The 15,572-nt window shown below is 41.9% G+C and overlaps 1 protein-coding gene across 1 annotated transcript in view; it reads left to right on the top strand.

Moving 5' to 3' along the window:
- GRM1 (glutamate metabotropic receptor 1) overlaps window positions 1-15,572 on the top strand; it is a 194,471-nt gene that overhangs the window by 115,322 nt on the left and 63,577 nt on the right. Inside the window, exon 3 of the mRNA XM_086744895.1 lies at window positions 5,602-5,837. Within this exon, the coding sequence (XP_086601021.1) occupies window positions 5,602-5,837 (236 nt within the window). The remainder of the gene's footprint in view (window positions 1-5,601; window positions 5,838-15,572) is intronic.

Raw genomic sequence — 15,572 nt, forward strand, 5'->3', positions numbered from 1 at the left:
AATCCAGAGCAATGGCATTTATTAAAACCAAATAACAAATTATTTTAACTCTACTTATCACTGTTTAGAGGTTTGTAGTGTTTTGAAGTGCTTCTAGATAAGCAGTGTCTAACCACCGCACAGGAAGATGGCTTTGCAAAAAGCACTTTCCACTTAAAATGTCCAGCCTTTTATTTATATAATGCAGCATATAATAATTGTCCTTAACAATGAAGATATTGACATACATAACAAAATGGCATGGCACTTTATTGAATATTTAATTCGTTGAGTGGTGCTGTCCTCATATTTAAATCTATTAGAAGTTTAACATCACAGCAGGCCAGCTGGCAGCCTTGAGGAGCAATGGTAAGAAGACATTCAGAAACGTGCTCTGCGGGGATGTGTATCGACGTGACAAGGAAAGTGTATTGACGCGGGCTTTAGTTTTGTGGAAAGGACATAAAGGCAAGAATATAGACTGTGATCCGTTTGTGTGACAGTTATGGTCACCTGGGGCCCCGCTACCCTACCTCAGTGAGATATCTGTAGGGAACCTCTGTGAAGGTTGAAAGTTTGAAACAAATGTTTCCAGTTTACATAGGTATAGCTACATATAACATTGTTTTCAAAGTGAGTAGAAGTATCCATTAGTACAGGAGCAGAACCTGTCCAAAAAAAAAAAAAGATGGAAATTATTTTAATATCATTGATTTATTTGTTTTTATAATGACAAGAATATCTGCCATGGGCAGAGATTATTGCAAAAATAATTAATTTAGCATTTACAAAGGACTTTTTGCTCTTAATTTCTTTTATATATTTTATTACTTGGACAATAAAGCAGGAAAAAAAAATCTTATCATGAATGCAAACTTCTTAAGAAAACATTACCTTAGTTAATGCAAAGGGAGTTGACAAAGCTGCCAATGATGCAGCACTCCAGACAGAGGATTCTAAATCCGTTGCCCTGTGCAGCTTTGCTCCATCAGATCAAACATTATAAGGGTGCCGGGATCAAATTGCCAGTTGGTGTCCACAACAGACAAATGCGTTTCATTTGGTTTGTCTGTGAAAGGATGCCGCCTCCTACAATAATCACAGGGCAAGTAGTCTCCATAAACAATAGCATATTTTCTTTTTTTTGTGTTTGTTTGCCTATTTGGAAAAAGCATCTGGAATAGCAATGCTCCGAGTGTTGTGTGCGGAAGCAGAGCAGAGCTGCTGCTGCATGGTTTAAGAGTTAAGTCCTGAGGAGATGAAAATAGAAAGCCTGATTACTGGTTGTCTCATCAGCCCTTGTGAAAAGCAGCTGACAGCGTTCATGTTTGGAAGAGGAGAGGAAATTGGAAATCCATTACAGTTCTCCTGGTATTTCAGTCACGGGAATATATGTGACTGCAGTTCAGAGAGGCTAAGATGCTGAAGCCACAATTCAGAAATGTCCCTTGTCACACATTAGCAGAATAGTAAACTGATTAAGAAAAAAATAGCTTTGTTTCTTCAAACTCGATCTGTGATAATGGGAAATAGGACTTCTGAAGCTAGATGGAGTAGCTCTGGGCTTTTTCCCTTTCTGCCTGATTTTTGGTTTTGACTAAATGCTGAAATTTGGATTTGGCATCATGAATGTCAACCACTGTCTCAGCTACTTGGACAGAGAGTAGCTTGCAGAATATCAGTGATCATTTTTATTTTGATAAAACCACAAAAAAAAATAACAAAAGCAGTTGGTTCCTTCTCTTCTAAGAGTGAACAGAGTGGTTGCTGGTTTGACACCCACACACTTGTCCCTCCCTCACTGTTTCTGTCTTCACACTTTAAACCCCCTCACAGAGCTTCATATCAACTGTTGCACAAGATACTCGGCACATTTCAAGGCCAGAATGTCACACGAAAACCACAATGGACGCTTGTCAGGGAAGGCGGTTTGGGTGATGTTGGGCCACCTCTTGAAATGTGCAGTAAAGGCACATAGAAAGAAGGTTTTGCAAAAAGTGCTGCATGTTGTACTACTTGGTACTCAGTAAGATAAAAGAAGGAAAGTAGGTGAAAAGTACTGAATTCTGGCAACAAAAGAATAGTATGCACTGCTTTTTTAAAATGAGATTTCATTTTTCCATTGAATCAGCTCTTGGTCTTGTGATTCCGTCAGTGACATGCACACTGTCATCTGTCCTTTGGCATCATGCTGCTGCCCAGCATTAGAAATGTCAGGTTTTTTAATGTCTTCTGAAACACTATACATTTATTCATATGATGCTAAGGATGCACAGTTCCCAGAAAATCCTTTTTTTTTTCTTTCTTTCTTTTTTAAAATATAAACAGTAAAATGGAATATAGGCAGAGATTATAGCAGGATCTTAGGTCTCTGATCAACCTCCCATAGCTGCTGGTAGATCTTCATAGAATCATAGAATGGTTTGGGTTGGAAGGGACCCTCAAGGGTCATCTAGTCCAACCCCCCTGCAAGGAGCAGGGACATCTCCAACCAGATCAGGTTGCTCAGAACCTCATCCAACCTGGCCTTGAACGTTTCCAGGGATGGGGCAACAACCACCTCTCTGGGCAAGCTGTGCCAGTGTTCTATCACACCCTCATTGTAAAAAAAATCTTCTTAATATCTAATCTAAATTTACCTCCCTCTATTTTGAAAACATTACCTTTAAAGCCCCTTTCAGCATAGCCGGCCTGCAGCCACCAGGATGGCAGAGGTCCCCTGAGAGACCAGAGGACTCCTTTTTGCTTCCTTGACTTTGCTGAAAGTAGAGCAACATGTGTGAACTTTTTTCTCTGATTCTAGTGCCTTTTCTTCACATTTCACTGCACATAAAACTTATCAGACAGATTTAACACTTTGAGGAAGTTGAAGAGAGAACGAAAAACATTTGGGGCCAGAAAGAGACAAAGAAACATTAGGTGACAATCTGTGTTCCAATTTAGGGGAACTTTTCCATCAGCTTCCCTCAGAGAACTTGAAACACACTTTCTCTTGCCTTTGAAGAATTGCTCTGCTTTGCCTTCAAAGTGAATGTGGCAATTTTCCAAGCCAAACTTACAGGGAAGAGAAAATAAATCACTCTAATGTTTGGCTGGTAGGACTCCAAGCAGCAGAGAAACTACCTTCTTTCCAGAAAGTCTTGTAAAAAATGTCCCGATTTACTAAATCTCTTCAACTCACTAATGTTTCTGCTTGAGTCTACAGTTTGCAAGCCATAAACATTGTGACAAATAATGAAGTAAACATGCAATTAGGACTCAATTACTTCTTCTGTAAGAGTGACCTCTTGCTTGTTTTTCCCCTCATGTAAGAAGAAGTAAATATTATGTCTTCCTCCCCTCTGGTGCTAGTTTATGGCTTGAATTATGTGAAATCCAGAAAGTTCGTTCTGGTTTTACTGTTGTAGGGTTATCTAGACTGTGGTCATCTGTGAGGCAGTCAGGGCACACCATACGTTTTACTAGTTGCCTTCAGCACATGGGCAAGTGAAGAGTTGGGGTACATAGAGAGGATGATATGTGGCTTTTTTCCCTGTCCAAAACCCAAGGCATTCTAGTGGGGCAGGGAGCAGGGATGGACCAATTGTGGCTTTTGAACTCTGTGCACTCCTGTGGCAATTCAAGAGCAGCTGACAGACCAAGGCTGTGCCCCGTGGTTATCGTTCCGGCTGTATTGGTGCAAGGGCAAGACCTGAGTAACCTGCATTGCTGGCTGTGAGAAAAAGCAACCCAGCAGATGCCGCCAGGTTCAGCCTGGCAGAGAGAGTCACTTTGGGATACTGCTTCATGCTCTCCCCTGTTCCACAGCAGGACTCTTCAGCCATCGCTGTCTCCCTCCTGTGACCTACTCCCTGTGCCTCCCCCTGCTCTCCACTCTCATACCACACGAGATGCAACATGCATATGCGTGTATCTCATGCTGCTTGCCTATATGAAGATACTGCTCAGTGGTTTATAAGCTCGTAAATTTTACACAGTTCTACTGCAAGGCTTTGGCAAAGGGGGAAACACAGGAGGAATCCTGGCTCAAAGGTACCAGGTAGTGCCATCTTAAAGTATAGCTTTGTGGGTCCCCCAGTCCAGGCTGATCACTCACTCAGAGGGCTGCCAGATGTCCCACATCTTAAAAAACTCCTTGTAGCAGAGGCTTGGATTGTGTGTCCCCTATGGAAAGCATTTAGCACGTGGGCTTTCCTGTGTTTCCATGGAGACCTGCCATTTTTTCCCAGATGCCTACAGCACAGATGCAGCAGTTAACATGAATGTCAGCTAAACCATGCAGCTGTTCAGTCTGGTGGCTGGGGACCAACGGCTCACACGTGCCCAGTGCATAGTCACTTTACACCTGTTCGACTAGGTCTGTGACAGAGCTTCCTACTTCAAATCTTGTCTGTTTTCCATTGTGGAGTCCCAGACACATGTCTGCTGAGTGTCTCATAAATGCCCTCAGATGATATGGTCTGTACCCTGATGCTCTTCTCAGGGCTCTGTGTAAGAGGCTCCTAACAAGGACCTTCTTTCAGCCTGTCTGGAGTTCAGGATGCAAGCCTCTTTTGGGTGAAACAGAGACTTCTCTCTTAGTGGTCAATAGCGGTTTTCCTATTGAGGTCTTTGCTGATGGAAGTGCTTCATCTGTCCGCTTTTCACAGCAGCAGTGCCACTGATTTGATTCTGAGTAGACAGAGCTAGATATGAGGTGCCAGAATAATCTATTTCTCACATGACGTGCCCAGCATATTAAAATTAAGCAATGGCTGACTTCTATTTGCACTTAAATTAGACCTTAATATCACTAGTCTTAGGGAACCCTAATAAGAGCTGGAGAATGACACTAAATCCATGGATTTCTTGTTGAAAGAACTAAACTAAAACTCAGGTGCTAAGCCCAATGGATTTTGTTCAAACCTGTTAAAATAGACTTTCTATGAAATAATGTTGTCAAGAAAGGGTTTTATCTTCAGGTTTTTAAAAGTATCTGTTACATGAATAAACAGAGAAGTAAAATAGAAAGCCATTGTTTGTTTAAAATAAAAAAAAAAAGAAAAAAGAAAGAAAAGTTATGTTACCACAAATCCCATGCAGTGCAAGAGTAGCATGTGGTTTTCTTTTTAGTTTGGTCAACTTTATCGAGTATTCTTGTTCCATTCTCTTCCAACACAATGCATTTCTCACTTCATGTTTGATTTGAATTACTCTTCCAGCTGTAAAATCCATGCATGCTGAGATCTCTTCTGCAAAACACCCAGGATCCTGGCTTGGTTTCCTTCCCATTGATATTAATTATTTCGGTTTCCACCCCTTACAGGATAGCCTAAATAAGGCAGAATCTCTTTGGTCATAAAGACTGAAGCTATGCCAAAAACCCTTTCCAGAGGGACAAGGATAAATCCTCTTCATTCCAGAGAAGTTAATGAGGACTCTGCATGAAATCAGTCAGACTGCTCATTACAAGTCTTCATCACTCTGCTTTCTTCTTTCCCTTTCTGCCTGAATTTTAGACGTACCTTTAGATTCTCCCTTAATCACTTGCTTCCGAGGGTGCTGGCCTGCCTTTGGCTGGTTTCTTTTTCAAAAAAAAGCTTCCTGTCTTTGTGTAATAAGTGAATTTTTGCCTCTTTTCAGTGATGGTTGGGCAGACAGAGATGAAGTCATTGAAGGTTACGAACCTGAAGCAAACGGAGGCATCACTATCAAACTGCAGTCTCCAGAGGTCTTGTCGTTTGATGACTACTACCTGAAGCTGCGTCTGGACACCAACACCCGCAACCCCTGGTTTCCTGAGTTCTGGCAGCACAGATTTCAGTGCCGCATCCCAGGGCACCCGCTAGAGAATCTCAACTTCCAGAAGAACTGTACTGGTAAACTGTCAACTATTTTCCTGTTTGAATCTGTGTTCTGACAAAAAAAGAAAAAGTCTTTGGGTTTTTGTTGGTTTTTGTTCTTTTTTTTTTTTTTTTTAATGTATAAATCACCAGTGAAAAGTGCCAACTCCAAATTCTACACATATAAACCCCAACTCTGATGGGAGTATTTCTAGCACTGGTTGTACAGCCTCCTCTCAATTTAGTTCTGCTCTGTTATAGAACAACTTGTTCCCTTTTCACAGTTTAGGGCTATGCTGAGGCTGACAAGAGTGTCCAAGCTTGTAATATAACTTATAAAAATACACAACTATTAAATTTTAACAAAAATAGAAATGAATTTAAACTTTTTTTTTTTCTCAAACACAACTTTTCTGATCAGCTGAATAATCAGGAAATTCACAGAAAATATTACGGCAGAAAACAAATTTTAAGGAAAATTGATGAGTCTTAAAATGGACCAGTCATCTACTCCATCCTTTCTTTTCTTCACCTGTTAAAACATTTATCATTTGTTTCCACTATGTACCACTCATATTAAAAACACACTGTACTACAGATAGAAGTAACTCTCACCTCATAGCAAGAGAAGTGTATCTGTGCATAGATAGGTTTTCTCTTCCATGGCAGAATCTGAGAAAATAAATTGAAGTATTTCAGTAAGATTAAATTTATTAGCAAATTGAGAGGTGATCACTTTTCTGTAAAATACTTGCTGAATAATTTTCGCAGATATTTTGTTTATAGTTTGTAAATATTTCATATCTAGTCAAAAAGGTATATTCTTATAGTAAGGAAGTTACTCTATTAGAAACAAAACTAATGAAGCCCAGCTCCCCATGGATTTATGTCCTATTCTCTACATCTCCACTCCCTCTATCCCATAGCAGTAGTCTCAGTTGATCTTCATGTGCTCCCTGCACTGAATTCCCATAGTGTTTCTAGTTCTTCCCTTTTCCATCAGTAACACTTCTTAACAATGCCTTCTGTGTTACCTTTTGTTTCCTCCCAGTTCTCTTGTTAACACCTGAGACATGTCACCAGATACTGTCACTGACTCAAAACTGGCCTGACATGCTGACTGGCAGACAGGCTGGCTTATTAGTTCTGAGGGGCTAATGGCAAGCCAAACTGGCTAAATAAATGTTGAGGTTATACTGGTATTTTTTTCCTCAAAGGAGTCATTAACTTTAGACTCTACCAAAATGTTGATTTATGGTATATATATTTAATTAGTTTTGTGACTGCTTTAGCTCAGACAAAGGAGTTAACATAGGCCAACAAGGACAGAAGTTACTAAGGGGTTGTTGAATGATGGATGCACAGTGCAAATGCATAGCCTTCTTTCTTAAGAAAAGAAGCTTAAAATTGCATTGTTTTGTTCTTGCCATGCACATAAATAAATGTCATGCTGATACTCTATAAAAAGGTCTCATTCCTGAGGAATCTCAGCAACTGTTGTAAACACAGGTAGTTTGTTATCCAACCTCTGTTTGGTTATTTAGTCTGAACCAAACATAGTCATTCTTCATCTGCTTCATCAAAGGCAAATACCAAGTGGCGAGTTCGAAGTGGCCAAGATGGGGTTCTTCTGCATACAATATGTAGATAAGTTTCCAGAGAGTGGTTGCTGTAGACTTTAAAATTGTACTTGTGACAAAAAGCAGTCAATCAAATTCATGGAAGAAAATCAGAAAGGGCTGTTTTATTTTAAAAAAAACCTGCCACCCTAAACTGGCTCAGGACGTCTTGGGGTTGAAGCCACTGGACATTGGAGAGGGTGCTGCAGAGGTACTGTTACATCCCTGCTTTGGTGTTCCATGCTTCTCAAGGCATCAGGTATCAGAGACAGGAATCACTACATTCTGATAATACTAGTGAAACACAAAAACATTTGTCTACATTGGTAGATTCAGACAGTTAGTAATCACAATTCAGGCACTCAAATGTCTTTCCCTCTTCTAAAAAGCTGTAAGTTTTTGCATGAAACCTCAAAAAGTGCAATACTTTTTAGGCTTTGCTGAAAAGCAATCAGCTCTTAAATTTGGTGGTGAACCACTGATAACCCTTGGGCTTATCACACATAACCGAGAAGTTCATAAACGTCTCAAATTACCAAACGGAAACAGCTCAAGGTATTTGTTCCTAATAATAGCATACCTACAGAATCAGGAGACCTACATGTCCCCGGGGAGTCTGGGGGCAATATAATACCGTCTTTATTTTACTTTAACTGCACAGAGTTGACTGTCTGGCACCACCAGAGCTATCTGCACACATATCTTTATCTAACCTTTCTGCAGCATTAAGAGTGTCACTTCAAATACTAACAGCTTCAAAGCTTGCTGGTGGAGCTTTCTCTCCAAGGAGGTCTAGTATGACCATGCCAAGAAACTGCGTTCTTCACCTCTCTCAGGTTTGGAGACAGATCTCTTCACAATCTCTCTTTAAAAAGAGAAGTCTGAATTGCCTCTTCCCTCCTTCACAAAGTATCTCCATGCACAAGTTTGAAGGAGAGAATCCATGCTGCTCAATAAATAATAAGCACTAATATTTGAAATCCATTAACAGTACCAATAGACAAAGTTCTGACTTCTTCATGGTACTAAAAATTTGAGTACTGCTGCTACTACTGCATCACTCCAGAAAATTTATCAGTATTCAATACTGGTACCAAGCACCATTATATCTAAGAGCTTTCACTCTTATCTCACAGTATTCTATCAATATTCCTGTAATAAGGTACATAGGGTCCTGCATTATGGAAAAAGCCGAGTCCCCTGTGGTCCCAGGAGTTCATGCAAATTATTAGCATGCGTTGTGAGTATCTCTGGGTCCTGATCTGTTCTGTATTCCGGAAGTGCACTGGTAGTCCTTACTGGGAGCAAAGCACACCTATACTTTTGCAGACAGAAATTTATTCAACGGTAGTAGACTGCTCAAGTTCATCTTCCATGTCTGGAGAGTTAACATTTCAGAAAGCTATCTAATGAAAAAGAAAACTAAGGACAAAAATACATGTGATATTTAGGAACATAGTATGTTTGTATTTACCCAGCAGTGGGTTGCCTAGGAGCAACCAGAGACACAAAAAGAAAAGGCAGTGTTGTTCTCCAACTACCTTATTAAAAAAGATTCAAAATCCTTGGACCTATCGGTTATGAAAAGGAGATTAATTCCAAAGTTTGTATTTGAGAATCTTCAGTTACTGCCTGCCCAGTATAATTTGCTCATATACAACCTAATCACATATTGAGTGATTTATTCAGGATTGCCACTGTAATGTGAAGTTCAATTTTTAGCACTCATGGATAGGCAAGGACTTCTTCCCAAGAAACTGCAGCTGCTACATTTGCAATTTCTCACACCCTGTTACTATTGAGTCAGCATTAACTTGGGATTGCAGGCTTTCTAGGAGGCAAGGGAAAGCCAGTTCCTAGAAATTCCCCTTCTCTGATGACAGAGAATTACTGCTTGAATTCCCTCATTCAGTCCCTGAGAAGACTGATGTTGTCATTCAGGAATTCTCTTGTTACACTGACCTATGAATGTGCATATATATTTTTTGGGAAAAAAATCTATCTGCTCCAAGCACTACCGGAAGGAAGCAAGTTCAAGTGCCTTCCACTCTGTGAAGTCTGTGGGATGCCTAACAATTGGCTACATTTTCAGAATAGCTGATCTGGATGTACTAGGACTACATGGTAGTGGCACAAATTCTCGGGCAGAGAGGATAATCATCAAGACTTTTCTGTCATCAAAACTTTGCTCTTTTGGATCATCCCTTCTTGTAAAATTTAAACAACTTACTTTTCCCACTTGAGTTGTAGCCAAATGTGTGGGAGCTGGTCTTGACTCATTTTTATAGCCAAATGTCTCTCTCCCCCTCTCTCTCCTCCTCTTTATTTCTCTCTCTGCTGTAGGAGATATTCTTCAACATGAGGTTTACTGGACATTAGGAAGCATTACTTTACTGAGAGGGTGGTCAAGCACTGGAACAGGCTTCTTAGAGAGGTGGTTGATGCTCCAAGCCTATCACTGTTTAAGAGGCATTTGGACAATGCCCTTAACAACATGCTTTAACTTGGTCAGTCCTGAATTGATCAGGCAGTTGGACTAGATGACCATTGTATCATAAAATCATGGAATCATAAAATGGTTTGGGTTGTAGGTCCCTTCCAACTGAAATATTCTGTTCTGTTCCATGCTGTTCTGTTCTGTTCCGTCCTATCCTATCCTATCCTATCCTATCCTATCCTATCCTATCCTATCCTATCCTATCCTATCCTATCCTATCCTATCCTATCCTATCCCAAGAGGATTCAAGTCCAGAAATTTTCTTATATGTAGATGTATTGGATCTGACTGGAATGGAATTAATTTTCCCCATAGCAGCCCTCATAGTGCTCTGCTTTGTGTTTGTGGGTAGAAGGGTGTTGATAACACACCAGTGCTTCGGATGTTGCTGAGCAGTGCTTGCACATCATGGAGGCTGTCCTTCCAGCCCCCACCACCTCCCTCAAAGGCCAATAGACTGGGTGTGGGCAAGAGGTTGGGAGGGGACGTAGACAGGACAGCTGACACAGACTGACCACAGTTTCCCTGCCATATAACATCATATTCAGCAGTAAAAGCTAAGAGAAAGGAGGAGAGGGGGGCAGCATTCACTATTAAGGCATTTGTCTTCCGAAGCAACCACTACGTACTGAGGCTTTTCGTCCCAGGAAGTGGCTGGACATCACCTACTGATGGAGGTAGAGAATAAATCTTTTTGTTCTCCTTTGCTTCTGTGAGTGGCTTTTCCTTTATTAAACTGCCTTTATCTTGACCCATGATTTTTTTCATTTTATTTTCTCGTTCTGTGCTGCTGAGGAGGAGTGAGAGAGTTGCTTGGTGAGCACCTGCCAGCCAGCCAAGTTCAACCTACCACAGTAGAAAAGACTACTGCATTTGACCTTTGTCCTGTAGTTTCCTTGATATCTAGCAGGCCAAAACCACTTCTAGTACAGAGCTCTTCTTCTTAAACTGTCCATACCACTAAGGTACTTTCAATGTTTTCCATGTAGTAGCTATATTCTTTAGGAAACAGCATGTCCTGCAACTCTGCATGGACCCTGACTCATCATAAGGTTCAGAACTTCACACCATTCTTCATGCCCTTCAGATGAAAAGGAAGAACAGAGCAGTCTGTTTTAACACTAATAGAAAAAAATTGTTTCTAAATTTGAGATACTTAAAAGCTTCCTAAAGCAGGATGGACCTGACACCAAGTTCCTTCAGTGCACAACCTTAGGCACTGCCCCAAGCAACACTCACAACTTGTCTCAGTTCATCAAAGGACTCAACCTTTTCCACATTTTGGAGATTGTATAGCAATTGTATGCTGACAGCAAAATTAGGTGATAGACTGTGTATGTCAGGCAAAAGAGTTCAGATACTTTTCCAACAGTTCTGTAGGATGTTTCCTCCTCTCTGATCTGATAGAAATAGTCTATACTGGAAGTATTTTTCTCTCTACAGAAGTATAGTGACAAATATTTCTCTGTTGGAGTTGGTGAGCCCACATAGGCCAGAATTAAATGCAAGTCACACTTACGCAGAAATGATGTAAAACTCAGTACAGCGCAAACACTTGTACAAAGATCTAACTGCTCTTTTACAGAATGCCTTATTCACCTTCTGGAAGATAATACAACCACTGTAGTTTATGTAAACTGGGTGAGATGAGTACTCTGCACCACAAGAGACAGTTATGAAATTGGTTATGGAACTGATGCAAACATCAGATTATGTTCACAGCAGTTCATCTTCTGGGACAACAAAATGCATTGACAGGCAATCAGCACAGACATTTTTTAACAGAGCGAAGTGGAATAAAGTGGGCAATTCCTGATTCATTCATTAACTCAATTGATCTTTGAGTAGAAGGATTATTTGTCAGTGAACCTATTTGTGGCAGACAAGAACAAGAATTGTAGATTTTTTTTGTTCCAAAGAAGGTCACAGTCCAAGTTCCCTGTAGGATGCTTACTCATCCCTTGGTCACGTCATAAGGATTGCTTTATCTGCTAATTCCTGTCTCAGTTCAAGAGAAATGCAAACAGACTGAGTGCAGCAAGAGTCACAGAGTCACAGAATCATTCAGTCTGGAAAGTAGCTCAGAAAGACTCTAGTCCAACTGCCTGCTCAAAGAAGGGTCAGCTATAAGTTCGGACCGGGTTATTCAGGGCTTTATTCACTGGTGCCTTGAAAACCATCAAGGATGAAGGTGGCACAGCATTTCTGGGCAAACTGTTCTACTGCTTGAATGTGAAAAGGTTTTGCCTCATATCCAGTCTGAACCTCTCTTGTTTCAAGTCATGCCCATTGTCTCTTAGCCTCCCACCATGCTTCACCACGAAGAACCTGTCTCTCCTCGATAACCATCCTAGTAGGTATAAGGAGCTGTTGTTAGGTTCCCTTACAGCCATCTCTCCAGGCTGAACAAGCCCGAGTCCTTCAGCTTGTCCTCAAAGAGAAAGGACTGCAGCTCCCAATCATCTCGATGGCCCTCTGCTGAATGTGCTCCAGGTTATCAATGTCTTTCTGTACTGGAGGCTCAAAAATTGTATTCTAGATGCAGCCTGATGCGTGCAAAGTAGAGGTTGGTGGTGGTATGGAGGTAACCACATGCTGCAGTCACTGGCTGTGCGATCAATAGCCAGGATGCTGTTTGCTTTCATTCCCGCCAGGAATCTGTATGGCCACCATATTCTTGGGTGAACTTTGGTCCTGAGTATCTTTTCCCATCTTCTTTCTACATCAGCAGACTTGCTCAGAAGGAGGACATAAGCTTTCACCACACCTAAGTAGTTCTGGATATCCACTATAAATCTTTATAGCATGTCAAGTCACGGGCAGAGCATATTAACGATAGTAGAAAAGAGCTTGTGAGAAAGACTAAATATTCCAGAAAAGGGATTTATGCTTTGGTATGAATAATGCAGAGTCATACTTCCTGAGACAAAAATTGCAGGTAATATTATTTTGGCACTGTAAAGATCTTGAATCATTCACTTTGCTTGGTATAGCCATGGTCTGAAAGACATGTGGAGCATGGTGCAGAGCTGTTTTAGATATCGGAGACCCACACAGCAAAACATGCAGAGCAGTGCAGTGTTACACTAATGTACCAGTTCAAGTCCAGGAGCAGTATAATTGTGTCTGTGGGTGTCGTAGTTCAGCCCTGATCAGGACCAGACTACGCAGTCTGTCTCTCGCTCCCCCCACCCTCCGAGAGAATAGGGGGAGATGATATAAGAAAAAACAGCTCAAGGTTTGAGATAAGGACGGGGAGAAATCCTTAAAGTTACCGTCACGGGCAAAAACAGACTCGACTTGGGGAAAACTATTCATTTATTTCTAAAATTAGCAGGAGAATGAGACAGGGAACAAGATAACCTCCCCCCCACCCCTCCTTCTTCCCAGGCTTAACATTATATCTACTACCTTCCCCTCCCGAGCGGCACGGGGGGGAAAAGGGAATGGGGGTCGCGGTCAGTTCATCACGCGTTGTTTTACACCGCTGTATCATCCTCAGGGGAAGAACTCCTCACATTCCTCCTCTGCTCCAGCGTGGGGTCCCTCCCACGGGCCACAGTCCTTCGTGAAACTGCTCCGGCGTGGGTCATCTCTTCCACGGGGTGCAGTCCCTCTAGAACAGCTGTCCCAGCGGGCCCTCCACGGGCCACAGCCTCCTTCAGGCCTCCACCTGCTCTGGCGTGGGGTCCTCCACGGGCTGCAGGTGGATCTCTGCCCCTCTGGGGACCTCCATGGGCTGCAGGGGGACAACCCGCTCCACCATGGTCTTCACCACGAGTTGCAGAGGAATCTTGGCCAGGAGCCGCATTACTCCTCCCCCTCCTTCTGAACTGACCTTGGCGTCTGCAGCCGTTCCTCACAACAGGCTGGCAGACGCCTCTCAGGATCCTTTTTACATCTTATTCACTTCTCATCTCCTCTCCACTTCTTGCAGCCAGGCCGGGCCGAGTTGGGCCCAGTCAGCTGCCCAGCGGGAGGCCAGAGGGTGAGGCCTGCAAGGCCCATGAGGCTCGCGCCTCCCCCTCTCTGCCCCCTGCTCAGCTTCTTCACATCTTCTCCTCCTCTTTTTCCTGTTTTCCCATTCTTAAATACGTTATCACAGAGGCGTTATCACGGGACATTCTGCTACCAATTGGCTCGGCCTTGGCCAGCAGCAGGTCCGTCCTAGGCCCGGCCGAGTCCACTGAACAAAGGGGAGCGACTTCTAGCAGTTTCCTACAGAAGCTACCACCTTAGGCCCCCCCTCACTAACAAAACCAGAACAGTGGGACATTATACTTGTATATATACTAAATCAAATCATTTCAACAAGTGCTTCTGGAGCCAGATTTACTGGTTTTCTTCTGGTTAAGATGTCTCTGAAAAGTATCCTTAAGTGTTTGCCACCATTACCACCCACCCATTAAAAAGTAACTAGTTTTATCTCATTTAGATGTAGACAGAGTCTTTATAGTTTTAGTGAGGCTGGGCTTTTTTTCTGAAATAGGATAATAATGTCTTTTTAGAAGATCTACAGAGTGTCTACTCATGCCTGTCATGGTGTTTGTTTTCTTGTATTTGTGAAGCTCTCATTGGTTGCACTTATTGCACCAGATAGGAAGATAGAAGACTGGTGGCTGACCTATTCCCATCCTCAGATAGTTTTGTACTTGACTAATGCATCTTTTAGACTACAACCCGTCCACCAGTAATGTAGTTCAGAGCTTCTCTTAATCCAGGATATTTTTTTCTCAAGACCCATCTTAGTTTTGATCAATTTATATAAAATGAGGCCCTCATTTTCTCGTATTAGTGGACAAAGCACTCCAGGATGTGTACTCGGTTGTTTCTACCCTTTGCTGAAAGGCTGAATGAATTTCCAGTGAGAGTGGATCTGAGTGGCTTTCGGAGTGCTTCAGGTTATGATGTGAGTTGGAAAATTAGATCCAGCAGACATTATTAGGGGTCATTCTGCTGTGTCAGAGGTGCTCATAGGTGCTTCTCTGAGAACATTCCTTTAATCTCAACATCTGCAAGGTTCCCTCATGGAGCATCTGTCCCATGAGACTTTGCATCAGCAGAAGCACCTACAGTAGGAGCTACTCTCACTACAATATGTCAAAAGTTAATTATTAGACAGTAGCCTGACCGCACACTCTGCTAGGTCAGTCACTGCTTGTAAATCACCCAATGCAGTATATATTAGACACATTCATAAGCTCTTGAAGAAGGAATCAACCTATTGACATGCCATGACTTCAAGTTGTGTTGTACCTTATGTATCCTGTGACTTTCCCTCTCTAACCCCTGCTTTGGATTCCCATTATATACTTAGGTCTTGCAGCACAGAAGGAGCTGAGTCCTGTGTCACTCTCTTTGTCCTCGATATGAGGCAGGAGATCCTAGGCTTTGTCCCATAGTAGTGATCAAAACTGATCTCAATTTCATGGGCAGCTAGAAAGAAGCCTATTGGAGACAACTCATCTGAAAGAACTCTAGTTGCTACGCTTCTTAGTCAAGGTTTTTCTACAGCAGATAAAACAGGAGAGCTGTAGCTTCATTTTATTTCCCAGACAAGGTTACAGACAGATTTTAAGGCTTAAAGAAGAGGAAGATTATTAGTGTGTTTATCTGTAATAAATCATATGAATTATTCTGAGAAGACATAATCTA

The sequence above is a fragment of the Chlamydotis macqueenii genome, chromosome 3, assembly GCF_036417535.1.
Source record: "Chlamydotis macqueenii isolate bChlMac1 chromosome 3, bChlMac1.mat, whole genome shotgun sequence".
Taxonomy (NCBI): Eukaryota; Metazoa; Chordata; class Aves; order Otidiformes; family Otididae; genus Chlamydotis; species Chlamydotis macqueenii.